General features: G+C 37.5%; 1 protein-coding gene across 3 annotated transcripts in view; it reads left to right on the top strand.

Moving 5' to 3' along the window:
• Positions 1-19,799, top strand: part of LOC135740278 (guanine nucleotide exchange factor VAV3) — a 121,059-nt gene that overhangs the window by 69,847 nt on the left and 31,413 nt on the right. Inside the window, exons 20-28 of one of the 3 annotated variants that reach the window (XM_065258488.2) lie at positions 143-273; positions 2,366-2,431; positions 2,879-2,913; positions 4,299-4,415; positions 4,800-4,887; positions 5,388-5,490; positions 10,128-10,205; positions 11,062-11,213; positions 13,865-16,165. In XM_065258488.2, coding sequence (XP_065114560.1) covers positions 143-273; positions 2,366-2,431; positions 2,879-2,913; positions 4,299-4,415; positions 4,800-4,887; positions 5,388-5,490; positions 10,128-10,205; positions 11,062-11,213; positions 13,865-13,909 — 815 coding nt within the window. In that variant the 3' untranslated portion in view covers positions 13,910-16,165. Of the gene's footprint in view, positions 1-142; positions 274-2,365; positions 2,432-2,878; positions 2,914-4,298; positions 4,416-4,799; positions 4,888-5,387; positions 5,491-10,127; positions 10,206-11,061; positions 11,214-13,864; positions 16,166-19,799 lie in introns of those variants that run through there. The other 2 variants (XM_065258489.2, XM_065258490.2) reach the window with 2 other exon arrangements.

The following is a 19,799-nucleotide window of genomic DNA, read 5'->3' as shown; positions in this document are numbered from 1 at the left end:
TCTTTGTGTGACGAAGTGTCACAACACGCAGTAATGATACTCTGTCAAAGTTCAACATGCTCGCTTACGGTCAGTGGAGCGATAGATACACACACACAAACACACACTTATGCATTGTTTTATACTCTGCTTTTTCCTTCAGGTTTGCCCAAAATGTTGGTCATCCGAAATTATTATGGCGTGCCCCTTCCCCATGGTGGCCCGCCACTCAACATCCAGGTTGGTGACGTCATCGAGCTGATCGAGGCTAACGTGCGCAGCTGCTGGTGGAAGGTGAGATAGTTTTACCTCTTCGTAGACCCGCAGCCCTTCAAATCATCCAACTAGCTGATAATTAAATAGATCTTGTGTTTGTGTTAAATGCATCTGTTTTGTTACGCTATGCGGAGCGTGACTGGCTGTGAAAGGCTAACTAATCCAACCTTTTGTCAACACAAGAAAGCTATTAATACCAGTTGGATGAATAAGGTTTCGTGGTCATACAAAAACAATTCAGACCGACGCAACGCCCAGGGAACCGACACGCGCTTGACAGTCGGTTTTATTTTTTTTATGCTGTTTGAAAAGAGGTGCTAGGTTATATTTGGATACATTGACAAAACCCACACAAAAGACAAAGACAGATTTAGATTAATGATTGCTTCATGCGTGTGGTAACATGTTTGGCACTGTCTGACAGACTTAATGCATCACCAGTCCACCAAACTACATTTGTGAAAACACAGCTGAAGTATTTTTTATGAAACTTTGAGTAACAGATTATGAGACTTTTACTTTCACAGATAGGGTCACAAATAATATTTAAATGCAAGCTCTGTCTTTAAACATGTCATTTATCTTGATACGGTATATTAAGCTTCAATAAGAGAAAGCATTGTAAAGTTATAACACAACTGAGAACTCTGTTATGTTTCTTAACTTATGAAACAACAACCTTTGAGTAATAAAACGTTTCTCCGAGAGGGCACACAAAAGCCCAAGCAGTCCATCTTGACAACCGCTCCTCCGGCTCTGACAATTTACACTCTGCGCCAATAAGGAAACCAGCCAATGGCTGTCCAGAGAGGCAGAGAACTGGCAGCGCCCGGCGCGCGGTGGCTTGTCCCAACATCCCTCTCCATCCGAGACGTCCAGCTGTCCAGAAATCTTCATTACAGCTCTGTTTTAAAGCGTTAATCTTCGTCGTTGGATCACCGTCCGCCGCAGGCTGTACCGAGCACCCTGAAGTTGCTTGATTTATCTCATTTGAACTCATGCAAAATTACACCGTCCGCGTCACCTGAGACCTCCTAATATCCAGCGTCCCGCGGCAGCTCCGGACGGAGCATCGGACGGCCGGGGCTCGTGTAGCCGTGGTAACCCGGAGACAATTATTGCCGTTCTGGTGCCTAGACAAACGCAATCACTCACTTTAATTTCATTTGGGCCTTTGGCTGCCATCTGTTTGATCTAACAGGGTTATGAGTTTAATCATTATTAGGCCCTTATCCGAGCATCAGCCAATAGCGGAGCATCGTCCAAGAGGGCTGATAAAATGTCAATACACTAAATGCATCGGGAGGAGGGGGGCTGCTTAAGGATCCATTTACAAATCAAATTTGTTCAAGGAAGAGGTAGATGAGACAGAAATGCCGTTTCGGCATCTCTCAGAAAGTCGTCTTAGGAGGAGGCAAAGAAAGATGGGAGGGCATGTTGTTATATGAGCTGATTGATTTTTTATTTTATTTGTTCATTTATGGTATTGCTTTTAATTTATAGTTAAATAAGCATATTAAAATTATTATTTTTTTTAATTTGGCAAAATATATTAAAACAATCAAAATATCACAGATATGCATGTCACAATGGTTTGCAGTAACCGAATGATTTTAATACTTCGTGTAGTCAAAGTTGCAGAGCAGAGAGAGTGATGCTTTCTTTTCCCAGAAAGAACTTACTGTAAAGGAAATTTAAAGCTTTATCATATCTCATATCGGATATCGCATTTAGTTTTTCTTCAGTATTGTGCAGCCCTTCGTTGGGGAATGCAGTTGTATCCATAGTATGCAAATAGAGACATAAAATCATTGAATTTTTTCTTGCATTGCTTCAGTAAAACCCCCAAACATGCATTTGGCATTGGGTTCAGCAACAGACATCTGTCTAAACTGTTTAACATAAAAAAAGAAGAGCTGCTAGCTGTATTATTATTATCTTTCCAACGAAACGTTTCTGCCGATTCTCCATTATTCTCACAAGACTTTTTCAGCGCTGATTAACTCCTGCTGTAAATTTGCGCCACGTCGTGTTAAGTACTAATTGTTAGTGAATTATTGAGAAGGGGTTGCCCAGCTGAAAGTAATGTAATTATCTGCCATGGTTTCAGGGTAAAGTCCTGGCAACGAAAGACATTGGCTTCTTTCCAAGCGACGCAGTGAAGCCTTGCCCATGTGTGAGTACAAATTCCAGATTGTATTATGATGCAAAAATGATTTTTTGTGCAAACAAATAGGCAAGGTTAGAGTCAGCCTTGCGGCAAGCATCGCTTTAGTGCTTTTTTGAATGTCAGATGCATTGTGGGTAATGTATCTGTTCTGTAATGCTCATTTGTTGTGTGAATAGCTTATCATCATATTGTCATTAAGTGCAAGATGATTGACAAACATAATTATGGAAATCTGATACTGGGAAAAATATCTTTATGAGGGCATTTAGAAAATGACTTGTGGTTGTAAAAAGATATGTTAAGTGGGGCAGGTTCACCGCTAAATGAACCGTATTGTCCAAGACTTGAACAGCGAGTTAAATATACTGTATGAAAATCAGGTTGAAAAACAAAACCCTGTGTGTGTGCTCTAATTTTTCATTTATTTTCTTTATTTTACCTCTGTTTTTATAGGTACCCAAACCTGTTGACTACTCTTCACAGACTTGGTAAGATTTTTATCACTTAATTGTAAAAGAAAAATTCACTAACATTTTTAAGTATACTCAACTTGGAATTATAAGTCGCTGTAACTTATAAAATAAAGTTGAAATAAGTTAAGCTAAGTTACACCAACTCATCTAATACAAATTTTAAAAATGAAAGATAATTTAACAATGCAAAATATGCATTTCTATTAAACATGTTGTGAGATTCACTAAACTGCAATAAATCATACTTTATGGGCCGGTTTCCCAGACAGGGCTTATTCTAGTCCCAGACTAAAATGCATGTTTGAGATGCCTTAAAACATATCTTAACATATATCAGTGCCATTGTTTTGTCTCAAGATGCACACCAGTATTGTGAAAACATCTTAAATGTCTTAATATTAGGGCTGTCAAAAGATTAATTGCGATTAATCGCATAATATATGTTTTCGCACTGTGTGTAATTATTTTGTCTATATAAATACACAAACATGCATGTATGTAATTTTTATTTATTTATTTAGATTTTAATATATTTTGTTTTATATAATGTTTAAATATTAATATTAATGTCTCAATATTAGGGCTGTCAAAAGATTAATCATGATATATGTGTGTGCACTGTGTGTAATTATTTTGTGTCTATAAATACACACACATGCATGTATGTAATATTTCTTTATTTATTTAGACTTTAATATATTTTATTTTATATAATGTATTAATATTAATGTCTTAATATTAGGGCTGTCAAAGATTAATCACGATTAATCGCATTATATATGTGTGTGCACTGTGTGGAATTATTTTGTATATAAAAATACACACACATGCATGCATGTATTTGAGAAACATTTACATATATATATATACATATATATATTACATTTTGATATATTTTATTTTATATAAATGTACAAATATATACATAAATAACATGTTTCTTAAATTTGTTAAATGTATGTGTGTGTTTATATATACATAATAATCACACACATTACACACGCAAATATACTATCCAAACACAAACTTTTATTTTGATTTCGATTCATCTTTTAATCAGCCCTACTTGATATAACTAAGGCCTAGTCCTGGATTAATCTAAACCCTTTCCAGGAAACCGCCCATATGTCTTATAAAATTTCATGTATCTCCTTCAGTGTTGTTAAAAATCATAGTTATAGTTCATAGTGTTTTTGTCATCACACATTTGCTGTATGTCCATCTTAACAAACACCCTGCGACCACCTGTCAGCACTCAGATATTGACATTGATTTTTGTGACTATTTGGGGGTATTAAAGGTAACCTGTATTACCACAGGCACAGGTCAACACCTTCGCATTATTAGCCCATTAACCTTTTGTCTTGCCCTTCACCTCTGACATCTGACCTTTCTTTCAGGTTTGCCGGTCCAATGGAAAGACTGCAGGCGGAGGCCACGCTGCTCAACAGGAGAAGCAGCACATACCTGGTCCGTCACAGAAGCAGAGAGTTAAACGAATACGCCATCAGCATCAAGTAAGTCGTACAAGTTCAAACACAAACCTATAGTGCTGAAATTCAAATCCACTTAGATTTGTTTTTTTAAGCTCCCATCTGAATAGTGCATCATTCATGTGCACACAAAACCAATTCCCTAAGACGGCAAATGATTCTGCATTTTTCAGAAAAGTCCCCCTTAATTTCAGACAGTCCTGCGTACTTTTTGTCTAAAAAATGTGAGGTCTGAACTTTCAATCCAAGGACTAATGGAGACGCCCCACCCCTTGCTATCGACCCCTTTTCCTGCTTGAAAAGCTCTTTGCCCCATGCATTACTATGGCAGTTTCCCACAGGGGATAGGTTGCATCGATCGCAGTGATCACCAGAAAATTACTCTCATCATTTATTCATGGCCCACAGGTACAACAACGACGTGAAACACATCAAGATCTTAGCGAAGGAGGGATGCTTTCACATTACCGAAAACAGAAAGTTCAGAAGCATTTTAGTGAGTGTTAATGTTTTCTTCTAATGACTATATTAATTATGTCTATGGACAACCTTAACTATTGGTTTCAATTTATCTAGAATTTATTTCATGTCCATATTTCACCCAAGCATGGGTTTAAACAACTTAGCGTTTTTATGTAAAGCATTCAAAAATATAAAATGTAAAGATAAATGTTTGCATTATAGCAGTTTATTACATTTAAAATCTTTTTGTGTGTCATTTGTAAGATATTATTTTATCAAATGTTTACCCTCCAGAGGAAATTACTAAATTATACCTAATGCCTCGGTTCTGTAGAAAAATCAAATGTCTTTTGTCAGCCTTTCTCAAAATGCTTTTAGATTCGATTTCGCAAATGCCACTTAAATAACATCATTGAATTTTGAAAGCTGGGGTCCTGTTGAATCTATTCACATTTTTTCTTTAATGCTGCAGATATTTCAAGTGACATCATGTCTAGCGTGTCTCATCTTAATTCGCTTGTGTTTTTAATGCAGGAGCTGATCGAGTATTACAAACATCATTCTCTACGGGAGGGATTCAGGACACTTGATACCACGCTCCAATTCGCCTACCGAGAGCCGGAAAACGGAGCAAATAGTACGTACAGCATACAGACGCTACTATAACAAAACACTCTCTTCTGCTCCATAACACAAAGCCTCTAATGGTTTGTTATCTAAACAATGATTTACAATGTTTTTAATTAAACATACCTGTAGACATGACATGGTTGTGATGTGGCTACGGTCGGTAGGGTGGTTGCTATGGCAGCACTGTTTCTTCATAGAAAGTGTTTTGAGTTGTCTGATGCTCTGTTTGAGACCTCTGAGCCATTCGTCTGTTCGAGAGTTCACACGTGTTCCCGGGTGTCGCATTTCTCCTGTGTCATAACAAGAAGACGTGTTTTTCACGCTGCTATTTAAAAACATACAGTAAGGCCTAAAACAAACTCATGCGCTATTGGCTATGCTATCTCGATTTCACGCGCTGTTGCGTTCGGAATTGTCGAGTACGCAAGTGTCAACATCACTGATGGGGGCGCTGTTGTTTTTTTTTTAAACTACTGGCTTGGTTAAATGAGTCATTAAAACAAGACTTTTTTAAGATGTCAAATAAATCTTTGGTGTCCCCGGAGTACATGTGAAGTTTTAGCCTAAAATACCATATAGATAATTTATTATAGATTGTCAAAATTGCCTCTTTGTATGTGTGAGCAAAAATGTGCCGTTTTGGGGTGTGTCCTTTAAAATGCAAATGAGCTGATAAAATGCAAACACTGATCGCCATAATAGTGGTTTGTTGAAATTGAAACTTAATTGTGCTGTCAATTATTGTCTCTCTCTGCACTATGGCAGTACCGTGGTTGGATAGTGCATATTAAGGGGCGGTCTTATCCCCTTCTGACATCATAAGGGGAGCCAAATTTTAATTACCTATTTTTTCACATGCTTGCAGAGAATGGTTTACCTTGGGTACTGGGTTCTTCTTTATTACATTTTCTAGGTTGATAAAAGCAATGGGGACCCAACTATAGCACTTAAACATAGAAAAAGTCAGATTTTTATTATATGTCCCCTTTAAGGAACAGCTCGAAAGGGAATCTTGCTAAAGTTGTTGACTAGATTATAGCAATTTTTTGCTAGCTACTTGAATAATGATGCATTTGGTTTTATAGCAAACACACAGAGGTTTTGTTACAGTCACAGTAACGTATAGAAACATGTTAGGTTAAAGCAGTGGTTGGCCGCTGGAGGAGCTCCAATTTTAGGAATTCTGTGTAATTTAACATCTGAAAAATAAAGCTACACTGCAAAAAATTATTTTCAAAAAAAAATATCTCAGTATTTTTTGTCTTGTTTTCAGTTAAAATATAAAAAAAAAATTCTTTAATTAAGATGCTTTCCTTGATGAGCAAAATGACCCAAGAAAATAAGTCTAGTTTTTAGACCAAAAATATCAAATGTAAGTGATTTTGTGCATAAAACAGGCAAAAAAAAATCTGCCAAAGGGGTAAGAATTTTTTTTCTTGAATTTAGTGTTTAATCAAAGTGTTCAAGATTTTTTGCTTACCCCATTGGCAGATTTTTTTGCTTGTTTTATGCACAAAATCACTTACAATTGATATTTTTGGTCTAAAAACTAGACTTGTTTTCTTGGGTCGTTTTGCTCATCAAGAAATAGCATCTTAATTTAAGAATTTTTAGATATTTTTACTGAAAACAAGACAAAAATACTAAGACATTTTTTTTCTTGAAAATAATTTTTTGCAGTGTACTACCAACAGCACTACATTTTATAATTTAATACACTGCAAAAAAAAATTCTTAAATTAAGATGCTTTTCTTGATGAGCAAAACGACCCAAGAAAACAAGTCTAGTTTTTAGACCAAAAATATAAAATTTAAGTGATTTTGTGTATAAAACAAGCAAAAAAATTCGCCAATGGGGTAAGCAAAAAATCTTGGAACATTTCTCTTAAACACTAAATTCAAGAAAAATTCAAGAAAAATTAGCTTACCCCATTGGCAGATAGTTTTGCTTGTTTTATACACAAAATCACTAAAAAGATTATATTTTTGGTCTAAAAACTAGACTTATTTTATTGGGTCGTTTTTCTCATCAAGAAAAAGCATCTTAATTTAAGAATTTTTAGATATTTTTGCTAAAAACAAGACAAAAATACTAAGATTTTTTTTCGTGAAAATCATTGTGGCAGTGTATTTTCTGTTTTATTAAAATTCTAAGTTTGAGATGTTTTATGTCATGAAAAAATTTTTATGTTTATGTCTGGGGCACACACCAGAAAGTTTAAGTACTACTGGGTTAAGGCAGCATGCGAGTAGTATGTACAACAGGATCAGCATTTGTGTATCTTCTGTCTGTTTCTGACTTTGTTGTGCAGGTAGAGGAAAGGGTTAAAAACCCTTAAGTCTTAAACCGTGAACGACTTGAGCTGTGCTTAGAGCCCGATCGAAAAATTTATGACACACCGCAGTCAGCGCTCGGATGAGATTTTATTGTAACTCCATATGTCACTGTGAAGAATCCGGGATGGAGGGGCGGTGTCATGCTCCGCGAGGGTCGAGACGCGTTGACAGATTGCATGCCTGTTTTCTTCTCTTGTCGAGACGTCACTCAAATAGTTCACTGTTTAGACAAACAAGAAAGACGAAAGCGATTCAACAACTCCCAAGAATGGATCTCCCAGCATGCATTGTGTCTGTTTTTCTCCTCACTCATCCCCAAGGTCCATTTCAATGCATCGCAGCTTCTTTCCCTTTTGATTTCCTTTTTGTTCCTGTCTCCTTCTGTTATGTGCCAATAAATGCAAATCGCATGCAGTTGTTTTCGGCACGGCTGCCAGAGGCGGCAAGTCTTTCATAAAAAACTTTGAATGAGACCTTGTAATTTTATGATAATGCTATTTAGCTTTGCTCTCAATTTGTCATTTTATTCAAAATAGGACATGTGCCTGTCGCGTGCCATATTCAGCAATGTTATTGAGCTCTTCATCAGTATGCAAAAAAGATTGTTGTTCGCCTAATTGATAGTATTGATCTTATAAATACAGTCATTGTTCTTGACCTCCATATAGGTAAACAGGTAGTCAGAGCTTGAAGAAACTTACATTTATGCATTTGGAAGACGCTTTTATCCAAAGCGGTTTGTGTGTGTATTCCCCGGGTTTAAACCCATGACCTTTCACACTGCTAATACACCACTAAACTATACAGGAGTATTGTTGAATCATAGTTTCACAGTCAAGTGTCGGATAAATTGTATGATGGTTGCCATATCCTCCATATCTATATTTATATCCACAAAGCACTGGAGTTCCTGTCTGTTCTGCAGCTTTCTCCACAAATGTGAATTGAGCCACGCGGTTCGGATGACAAATCTATAACCCTGGATATTTACATTACGACTAACAGCACTGTGCTTAAGACTGAAGGTTTGAAGCCGTCAGACAGTTTGCTGTATAGTGGGTGGATGGCATTCGGCTTTACCGAACGTTTCTGGAGTGACGTGGGTGGAATTTAAAAAATGTGCCCGGTGCCGGTGGCCCGGACATCACAGGTTGGATAGTGGTCAGAGACGAGGCCTTTTGGAGACACAGCATGTGCTCATGAATAAATTCATGGGATCGGTTTGCCTCGGCTTTAAAACTTTGAACAGATGTTTAAGAAAGACACAGCGAGAGATGTCGCTTCTGAACCCAGTCAGAGTTAAACTGCTTGCCAGGGAAAAAAAGTTAGAGAGATATTAAATCATTTAAGAGGATGTTGCTAGGACATTTATTCATTGGGCAGAAGCCTTTATCCAAAGCGATGTACAATGCATTCAAGCTACACTTTTTCTGGAATCGAACCCATGACATTTGCGATGCTAATGCAATGCTACACCAACTGAGCTACAAAAAGTTAAAAATATGTTTCGTATATTGTGAGAAACCTGCAGTGTTGGGGAAAGTTACTTTTAAAAGTAATGCATTACAGTATTAAGTTACTCCCAAAAAAGTAACTAATTGCGTTACTTAGTTACTTTTAATGGAAAGTAATTCTTACGTTACTTTTTAGTTACTTTTGCATTACTTTTTATTGGTTGAGGCTTAAAAAGTAGCTTGCATAACATGAAAAAAAATAACTTAAATATTAATGTGTATAATTTATAAAGTAATGCGTTACTCGTTACTTCAGAAAAGTAATATTTTTACGCAATGCACGTTACTTGTATTACCCCCAACACTGGAAACATGGTTACACTAATACACCCTTAATTGGGTTGTTCGATATTCATCTAAGTGTTGTTGGTCGTATTGCTTCATCTCCGTTCCATTAAAAACCGGGCGAGGAAACATATTGTGTAGCTGACACGCTAGGGGTCTGTGACGCTCTGGGCCGTGCCGGTCAGATGGAGCATCAGATGGCAGGGGGAGGCGAACAGACGCTTGAGGAGTTGTACTAGTAAACACAAACCCACCAATGGTTCTCCGTGGAACAACACATGAATAGATAGATTCCAACATTGGCACCCATCCACCGGAATTTCCCATCCGACCCCTTAAAACCAGCGCTGACGTGGGAAACGGGCTACAGTAGGAACTGTTCATGTGCTTGGCTTGCAAATGCTTCAATTAAATGCTTTGTCTATGCTTCTCTTCTCTCTACCCCTACCTCACCCAATCCAACCACGCCCACCTGCCCCGCCCATGCCTCTGCCTCCGCCCACCTCAGCTCCGTTGCTCTGCGGCCTGTCTTTTCTAACTACCGGCTACAGCTTTGTTCCTCCCTCCGCAGCTCCATTTTGGTCAGGTACAGCTATATGTTTTCTTCTCCATCCGTGCAGTTTTGTTGAAGGATCCGGCATCCTTTTGAATTTCACCCATTTTCGTGTCTTTTTTTTGCTTTTATGTGCGTCACGCCGCAGCCGCATGCACCATATGTCCTTTGTCAGCCGTATAACATTGACTGACATCCAGCATGACTCATCGTATCTAATTTCAGCTTATTAGATCTGTTATCACAGGCTTTTTTGTCAAGCAGTCGGACTAACTTTCTGACGTCTTCCCACAAACTTCTCACTTTGAGAAGCGAAACTGGCAGCCGGTTCTCTGTCTGTACAAGTCTGTTTTTTTAAACAGCTGAGGAGGAGCAGTCCTGGCACCGACGCAGATCTCATCGGCACGCGTCTGGCGGTAGGCCGAGCTTCTTTGGCTGCCGTTCGCACGCTGCTCGCAGCCTCTGTAGTCTGATAAAACAAAGGCTCCATCACACTTTTCCCAACCCGCCACACTTAGAGGAATCTCAAAACGCGTCCGACGTTGTTTTGAGCGCTACGCTAGTCAGTTAGCAACCGAAAGCCTCTTTTTTTCTCCGAGAAAATGTAATTAACCCTGTGGATTAGGCTGTTGACACATCTCAAACCGTAATCAAAACAGCCACTTGAGCTCTGATTGGACCCGACCCAGATTCCCTAAAATCATTTATTTGGAGTGCATGTGCAAACACATGAAGCACCGTAGTGATTACAAGAGACTCTTCTGCCCGACTCGGAGGATACGCTACATCCATCTCTCTCTGTGTTTGTGTTTACTTGGTCTGATATTCATCTTACATCCGTCAGCTTGTATGTTTTGGTGCTAAATGTCTTTTCTTTTCGTCTCCACAGTGTTCACTCCTAAGGTGATGGGTGTTGCGATAGCTCGATATGACTTCAGCTCCAGGGACACGCGGGAACTGTCACTGCAGGAGGGAGATGTGGTTAAGATCTACAGTAAAACTGGAGCCAATGGCTGGTGGAGAGGAGAAGTCAATGGGCGGGTAAGTGTGTGTGTGGCTTTGTTTAGAATTGAATACTAGCTTACTGCATACTACATACAATTCTTTGTGAATAGTTTATAAAATGTGAATCTGGACCACAAAATCAGTTATTCAGTAAGTCACACAGGTTTATTTGTATAGCCAACAATACATTGTATGGGGCAAAACATTTTAATGCCAAAAAAATCGGATTACATAAAGATATTTTGTAAATGTATACAAAATTATTTATTATTAGTATGTGTTTCTAATGACTTCATTTGGACAACTTTAAAGGTGATTTTCTTAATATTTAGATTTTTTTTTCAATTAATTTTATTTATTTATTTATTTATCTTTTAGATGATGTATAAATCTCAATTTTAAAAACTGACCATTACTCCACTTCCTTTAAAAAATCTATATAATTTACTCACCCCCATTTGTTCCAAAATGTTTTCACTTTGTTTAGTTGAGAAGAAATTAAGTTTTTCGAGGAAAACATTTCAGGATTTTTCTCAATTTAATAGACTTTATTGGACACCAACAGTTTACATTTTAAATGCAATTAAAAATTGCAGTTTCAACACCGCTTCAAAGGTCTCTGAACGATCCCAACCGAGGCATAAGGTTCTTATCTAGCAAGCGATTGCCATTTTTGGCAAGAAAAATGTAAAATATGTACTTTTAAACCACAACTTCTCGTCTTGCACTATCCTTGTGACGCCCCAGCGTGTGAAACGCACATTTAATGGACCATTTAAACAATAAACTGACACGAAGACATTAATTAGTATCATTCAACATACAACAACGTTAGAACGGTCCTCTTTCTCCACACTTGTAAACACTGGGGCGGTAGTTTCGCATACGTCATGCTTGACCTTTCGGCGTCATGGCGCATTATGTGAGATCGCGATGGCGCGTCAAACGAATAGTGCAAGATGAGAAGTTGTGGTTAAAAAGTGCTTATTTTTTTTCTTGCCGAAAATGACAATCGTTTCATTAGATAATACCCTTATGCCTCGTTTGGGATCGTTTAAAGCCATTTGAGGCTGCCTTGAAACTGCAATTTTGACTGCTGTGGTCCAAAAAGTCTATTATAATCTTTGTTCAGTCGAGAAGAAATTAAAGTGTTTTTGAGGAAAACATTCCAGGTTTTTAAAATCTGTAATCTGAGTGTGCCAAAAAACCTGGAATGTTTTCCTCAAAAACACTTTAATTTCTTCTCGACTGAACAAAGAAAGACATCGACATTTTAGAAGTCATGGGGTTGAGTAAATTATTAGGATTTTTTTTAAGAAAGTGGAGTAATCCTTTATGACTTATGACCCTTTTTGGTCAAGGGTCATATATAACATGTTGCACACAACGTGATTCTAACCCAGCTATTACCAAACAAACTATTAACAAATTAGTATTTGCAGAATTAGTCAAATATGACAAAACCTCATTTTAAGGACTTTCTTCAAGAGAAAAAGGGGCTTAAAAAAAGGAAAACAATGCAGATGGTTGACCTGCATTGTATGAATATAAATATTACTGTAAAAATACCCTACTGCTAAAAGTTTTGAAACTCTTTCTTAATTATAATTTATAAACTTTATGTGACCATGGACCACAAAACCAATCATAACAGTCATAAAAAAATAAAATTCATACAGCTTTCCATTGATGTATGGTTTGTTAGGATAAGAAAATATTTGGTTTAGATATGACTATTTGAAAATCTGTAATCTGAGTGTGCCAAAAATCCAAATATTGAGAAAATCACCTTTTAACTATTCCAAATGGAGTAGCAACACATATTACTAATTATAAATAATTTATTTATATATTATTATTTATAATTAGTAATATGTGTTGCTACTCCATCATATATAAATAAATAAATAAATATATAAAAAATATAAAATTTATAAAATATATATATTTATTTATTTAATATTTATATATATATATATATATATTTATTTGTTTATTTATATATAAATATTAAATAAATAAATATATATATTTTATAAATTTTATATTTTATCCTGTCTGTGAAATCCAGGCTAAAGTCTCATCATCTAAATGTGAGATTAGGAGCATCAAAATTTAATTTAGTAATTGATTTCAATCTTTGACATGCCCTTCTTAGTCAATATTAAAGATATCATGGTTATATTTTCACAAAATGGTCTTGATGATTTTATGTTAAAAACCGTAAATCCCAAAAATGACCTAATCTGGGGTTTCACCGACTGGGTCACATAAATTTTCCAACCAAAGCTCAAAACATAGAGAAAGCGAATGGCCATCGATTTAAGCTGCATTATTTCACACCGAGCACAAAATCTTATTTGTACCTAAATCACATTCAAAACTCAAATGTTTTTCAAACCTCTTGAGCTGCCCAATAATGTTTTCATCTGAGAGTCTGTAAGTGTTATTCAGTATAAACAATTCCCCCCCTTCTCCATCTCTGTCTTCCTATTGGTCGCTCGAGCAAAAACAGCTCCGTCATACTATCATGTCAGATATTATTGCTCAGGCTTACGTCCAAACGCTTAACCGACCCAACCTTGATTTTACCGGCCCCCCTCTTACCGCATCCGACACATCCAAGGTTATCCGGGGTGACGCAAATCCTCTTTAATCACTCATTTCCTCTGTTCTCTCATCCACAGGTGGGCTGGTTCCCATCCACCTATGTAGAAGAAGCAGAGGAGTGAACGTCTGAATAAAAGTGAAATGCGATGAATAACACAAGGCAGTTTGCCTGGACTGAGCCGAAATGGCTACTGGTTGGCCGGTGCTATCTCTTTTTTCCTCTATGATGGTGCTGAACTGGAAGGCGTCGGAGGGCACACATTGGGGGTTTGATAAATGAAGGACTGTCTCTTAGGGAGAAGATTATCAAACGTAACCCTCGGATGTCATCCGTCAGGAATTCCTGCACAGGATCGGACTATGAGCTGTTTTTATGTGTGCTTGTAAGGGACAGAAATACACATATTTGTCCTTACCCACCCAAAAGGTTTTTCACAAACACAGGCCACCTCCCATTTCCACCCAACTGTTCATCTCAGATTAAGATCATGGCGTCCTGGCAGGATTTACCATGTTGGCACACAAACACGGTGGTAATGGATTGCCTGTTTCCTTCCTACGACGATCTTTCAATTTCAGAGTTCTGCACTGAAGGAGCGCTTGTTTTGTACATCGCCGTGTTTGTGTCCTTATCCCGCAGATGTATTGCTGGGTTGTCACGCCCCGTTTTCCTGATTTGTGCCGGGGAGACGTTCAGCGAGATGTTGGCACCAACCAGGCAGTTGACAGTAAACAAAAGCGTTCGCAGTGACAGGCCTGTAAACAGCTTTTTCAGCACGAGCCCACCGCCCTGGATACATCGTGTCGCTTTATCCAGAAGGAGGGATCCTGTTAGATACCGCAGGCGCTGCCATCTCAGTCAACTAATGAGAGGATTCACACACATTTACAGGAAAAATGAACAATGATGGGAATTTACTTTTACTGTATATTCACCCAGTAGACCTGGTAGATCTTATCGAAATGGGCTTTTAAATAACTAATGTTGATATCGATATCTAGATATCCGGCTGGTCTCTAAAGATGAAATGTTAAATATTTCTGCGTGCGTAGTCTTATATTGAAATCATCCTCAGTTGTAGGTCTCATTCTCTCCAGGTTTTTCAGAAATGTTACGAACTATGAAGATGCTTCACCTGCCTGCAGCTAAACATAGACGTGTGTGCAAAGCTCTAAACTGATAAAACCAGATGAAATGAAAGCACGTTTAGACGGCGGTTTTAATAGGGAAAAGGTCATGTCAGGAAACACTCAAAGTGCTAGTTTGTCTCAGATGGTTAGATGAAAGCGTTCTCGCGAAGAATATTTATTTATTTGCGATCTAAGAAGAGACCTTGACAGGAAAACGCATTCGCAGTTTGAGACATACAGAACAAATGCTTGATGAAAGAAACAACTTGCATGAACTCAAATATACGCATATGTGCCTATACGCCTCTCTTATTGACAAAATGCATTCAGTAGACACAAGGACAGACATTTTAATGCTTCTAACGGGTTTTTTTTTTTCAAAGAATTACAAAATATATTGTACATTTGTAAGTGAACTTCTGATTTTGAGCAAGAATAGTTTTTTATTTAAATTCATGTATAATGAGAATACATATTAGACGAGTATTTATTTATTGACATCTGCGATATATGATTCATAAACATCTGTGTTATATTGTATTAGGTGAAAATTGTATTGTTGTCGCTGCACTTTTGTCACAATGTAGTGCAAAGTAACACCACTAGGGGGCAGCAGCATTACCAGATGTGTCACTCCCTTTTCTTTACTTTACTTTTGAGATCTTAATACACGTCTTTATTTTTCATTTTCCACATTATAATACTATCATCAAGTCTTCTTAGGAAGTTCTTTCTTATAGTCATAGTGTAAGGTGATTGTGGTCCTCAAAAATGTGCACTTTCCAATAATAAAGAGTAAGGGATGAGTTTAGGGTCTGTGATCTATATTACATTGACTTCTGTCATGGGAAATGTAGTTTTGTAACAATAACACAAGCCTGTTAAGTTGATAAACAAGCGACATACCAATAAATCAAATAAATTGGCTTATATTCAAAATTTGTAACATTAGTTAATGCACAGTAAACTAACATGAACAGTTGTATTGGCCTAACATTAACAAAGATTAATAAATGCTGAACAACTATATTTCTGATTGGTAGTTCATGTTAGCTAATGCATTATTTATTGGTTGGTTCAAAATGGGACAAACCCAACTGCTGGGTTAAATTAACCCAGCAGCAAATGTTAATATTTTACCCAACAATGGGTTACAGGGACATTCCAGTTTTTAAAAAAAAATTTGCTCATTTTCCAGCTCCCCTAGAGTCAAACATTTGATTCTTACCGTTTTGGAATCCATTCAGTTAATCTTCGGGTATGGCGCTAGCACTTTTAGCATAGCTTAGCATAATCCATTGAATCTGATTAGACCATTAGCATCGCGCTAAAATAACCAAAGAGTTCACCATTAGCATTGCGCAAAAAAAATAACCAAAGAGTTTCGATAATTTTCCTACTTAAAACTTGACTCTGTAGTTACATCGTGTACTAAGACCGACGGAAAATTAAACTGTTACATGGCTGCAGCAGGCGTAGTGATATTACGCACTGCCCGGAAATAGTTCCCTACTATTGAAAGTAACCAAGTGGACTATTTTTGGGGAGTGCGTAATATCACTATGCCTGCTGCAGCCATGTAACAGTTTAATTTTCCATGTTACGGCAGCAAAGTCCTTGATTATTACGCCAGAATGAGAGTATAGTTCATAGCCATATCTGCCTAGAAAATCACAACTTTTAATTTTCTGTTGGTCTTAGTACACGATGTAACTACAGAAGAGTCAAGTTTTAAATAGGAAAAATATCGAAACTCTTTGGTTATTTTTTTGCGCGATGCTAATGGTCTAATCAGATTCAATGGATTGTGCTAAGCTATGCTAAAAGTGTTAGCGCCAGACCCAGAGATCAGCTGAATGGATTCCAAAACGGTAAGATTCAAATGTTTAACTCTAGGGGAGCTGAAAAATGAGTATATTTTCAAAAAAAGTCCCTTTAAAACCAAGCATTTTGTGTTAAAACAACTCAGCATAGGTTAAGTTACATTGGGTTTGTCCCGTTTTGACCCAAAGCTTGAAATGAAGCCAGGATTTATAAGAGTGTATAGATTAACTTAATAAAATCTACAATCCGTTTACGGCACAGTCGAAATCGCCTCTAACTCTTCCGCCCCATTATGTTTAAAGGTTAAAGGTCAGTTTAGTATCTGCGTTTTTTCGGGCATTAAATGAAAGAGGATTTTTTGGAAATCTGGAGTGAAATCCGTGCCCGAGGCAGATTACGGTCTTCTCCTGGGTGCACTGTTCCCTACACTCAAACTGCAAGCAGTAGAATTGGTTTTCTAAGCTTTCTCACCGGTAATCTGTTCCCTCTCCGCTCTCCCTAGAGATGAACCCTGACAGGACGGATTTAACAGGCTTCCACACACATATATTTATATACCACAGAGTCTGTTTCAGTACTGAGTTGTGGGCCGACGATCTCTAACCTCGCCTTCCTCTTCATCTCGCATCTTCATAATCTCATTCTGCTCTCTTTCTCCACATGAATGTCTTTCAAATGTATGTAGCGCTACAGCTGGGCTGTGCCATCAAGCAATGTTAGCAAAAAATGAGAATGCATATTTGTTGTATTGAGAATCAATGATTCATGTGAAACCGTGCTGTTCTTTTTATTATTTTTTTTCGTAATAATATTTTTTGTTACATTATGTGACCATTCCTTGGGGCTGTTAAATGTGCAAAGCCATATTTATGTAAGCAACCTCTAATAACACAATGGTGGTTTACTGACGGACGGTACACTGGGTAGCTCATGGTCCACTGAAGCCAAAGACGTAGCATGCTTGATGCCAAGCCTAGTCGCCACGGAAACCGCCACTGTGGCCTAACCAGTAGCTGTGCAATTCGAGTGTCCTACAGTGCCACGTGCTGTATCACACCTGTACTGTACATATGTAAATGCACAATAAAATGTATATTGCTTCTTTTTAAAATTGTCTTTTCTTTTGTGTCTGTATGAAAAATTTTCTTTATTTTGTGTTTGATGTGTGTGGCGCGATATTACTGTAGCGCACATTTGCTAGATTCAGGACTGATATTTGTATACTTCTTTAAAGCAAATGTAGTCTACTTTTTTCAGAAATTTACTTAAAATTACACTTAAGTATACGTGACCAGTCACGGAAAGTAGGGACACAAGTTGGATCTGGGGCATTTTGAGTTATTCATAGATTCTGAAAGTGCAGTTTCTAAGCTTTCTAACGATGTGTAACACATGGAACTCTGATAAGATTTGGAGAAGTTGTGGCCATTTGAATGTAACACATTCAAGAAGGAGAATGCTGAGAAATTTGAGAAAGAAAAAAGTTAACACTTTCCCTTTTCCCTGGCTGGAGAGACAATAGGGCTCATTTACATCTCATTTAGCTAAGCCATACCCCCTGTAAAGCCGTTTTGAGATAAAGATGTTCTAGCATCATATGTAGTATTTTATTACAGAAGTCCGAATGAACAACATGCAAAAATAAACAGGACTTTTACCTTTGTGGGGATCACAAGTCGAATCAGTCTGTTTCAGATGTGTGAATCATCCAATGATTTTTGTCCACAAATGCGTATAATCCGTGAAATATAGATATATAGGCTATTGTTTACATCAGATCTCGCATGAACGTCTGGTAATACAATATAATATACATTCTGAGGACTATTTACATCGTAACATGTAAGGTATATCAGATTACACTCCGGTATTTGCGTTCCGTTAAACACATAAACCTGCCTTCAAATTTTGTATTTAAAATAGGGTCTCTGTGTAACTTATGAGTTTGACTTCATGCTGCGCTGCAAGACGTCAAAGTACCGCGAGAGCGAGACGAAATTAAACTACTCCGTAAGATTTCTTGAAGAGCTCTCGTGGTACTTTGACGTCATCCGACTGCGGCGCCCCATAAAGTCAGTGACGCGACTGACGTACGATGCGGCTGACTGTTCCGCCCCAGCTTCTTTTATCTTTCTTTTGTTTTGTGCGCCCGAGCTTCATTTACAGTCTGGGGAGACGCACACTATAAGTTTGAAAAAAATAAATAAAACTAAGCAAACATGTCTGAGGAACAGAGCAGCCGCGTCACTACAGTCACGTGACTTCACGCTCGAGCCGGAAGAGAAGACAATGCTGAATAAAGTCGTAATTCTTGCTATTTTTGGACCAAACTGTATTTTCGATGCTTCACCACAATCTCATTGACCCACTGATGTCACATGGACTACTTTGATGATGTTTTTATTACCTTTCTGGACATGGAAACCGTACATAGATTTTCAATGAAGGGGAAAGCTCTCGGACTAAATCTAAAGTTAAAACATCTTAAACTGTGTTCTGAAGATGAACGGAGGTCTTCCGAGTTTAGAACGACATACGGGTAAGTCATTAATGACATTATTTTCAGTTTTGGGCAAACTATCCTTATTCAGTAGTCACGCTGTTCCCTGTGGGGGCGGAGGCGAAAACACAAGCTTATACAGTATGTAAATATGCACACAGACAATGACGCCCCCAGCTGCACGCTGGAATCTCTGGAAAAACAAGCCTTTTTCAACCGCAAAATGTACGCTTTTAAATATACATAAACTGCTATCTCAAACATGGAGAGGCTTCTTCGTGATCTCAACTAACAGATTCTGCAATAAAACGAAATTCACAAATTTTGAAAAAAAAAAACTTTGATTCTCATTTTCTCGAAACTTGTGCTGCCGACTTGTGTTCCGTGACGGGTCAATTATATATCAATTATATACCTTTAATTATAGTGACTGAAAAGTCTATTTTACCTGTACTTATTGAGATGTATGTAGAAGTATAATAAATAATAAGTATGCTTGGCTTGTAGATGTGTTTACTCTTTTGAGTAGCCTATTTTACATAGGAAAATACTTAAAA

Source organism: Paramisgurnus dabryanus, chromosome 22, assembly GCF_030506205.2.
Source record: "Paramisgurnus dabryanus chromosome 22, PD_genome_1.1, whole genome shotgun sequence".
Lineage (NCBI taxonomy): Eukaryota > Metazoa > Chordata > Actinopteri > Cypriniformes > Cobitidae > Paramisgurnus > Paramisgurnus dabryanus.
The sequence above is the reverse complement of the archived record's forward strand: the minus strand, read 5'-3'. Positions and strand labels throughout refer to the sequence as shown.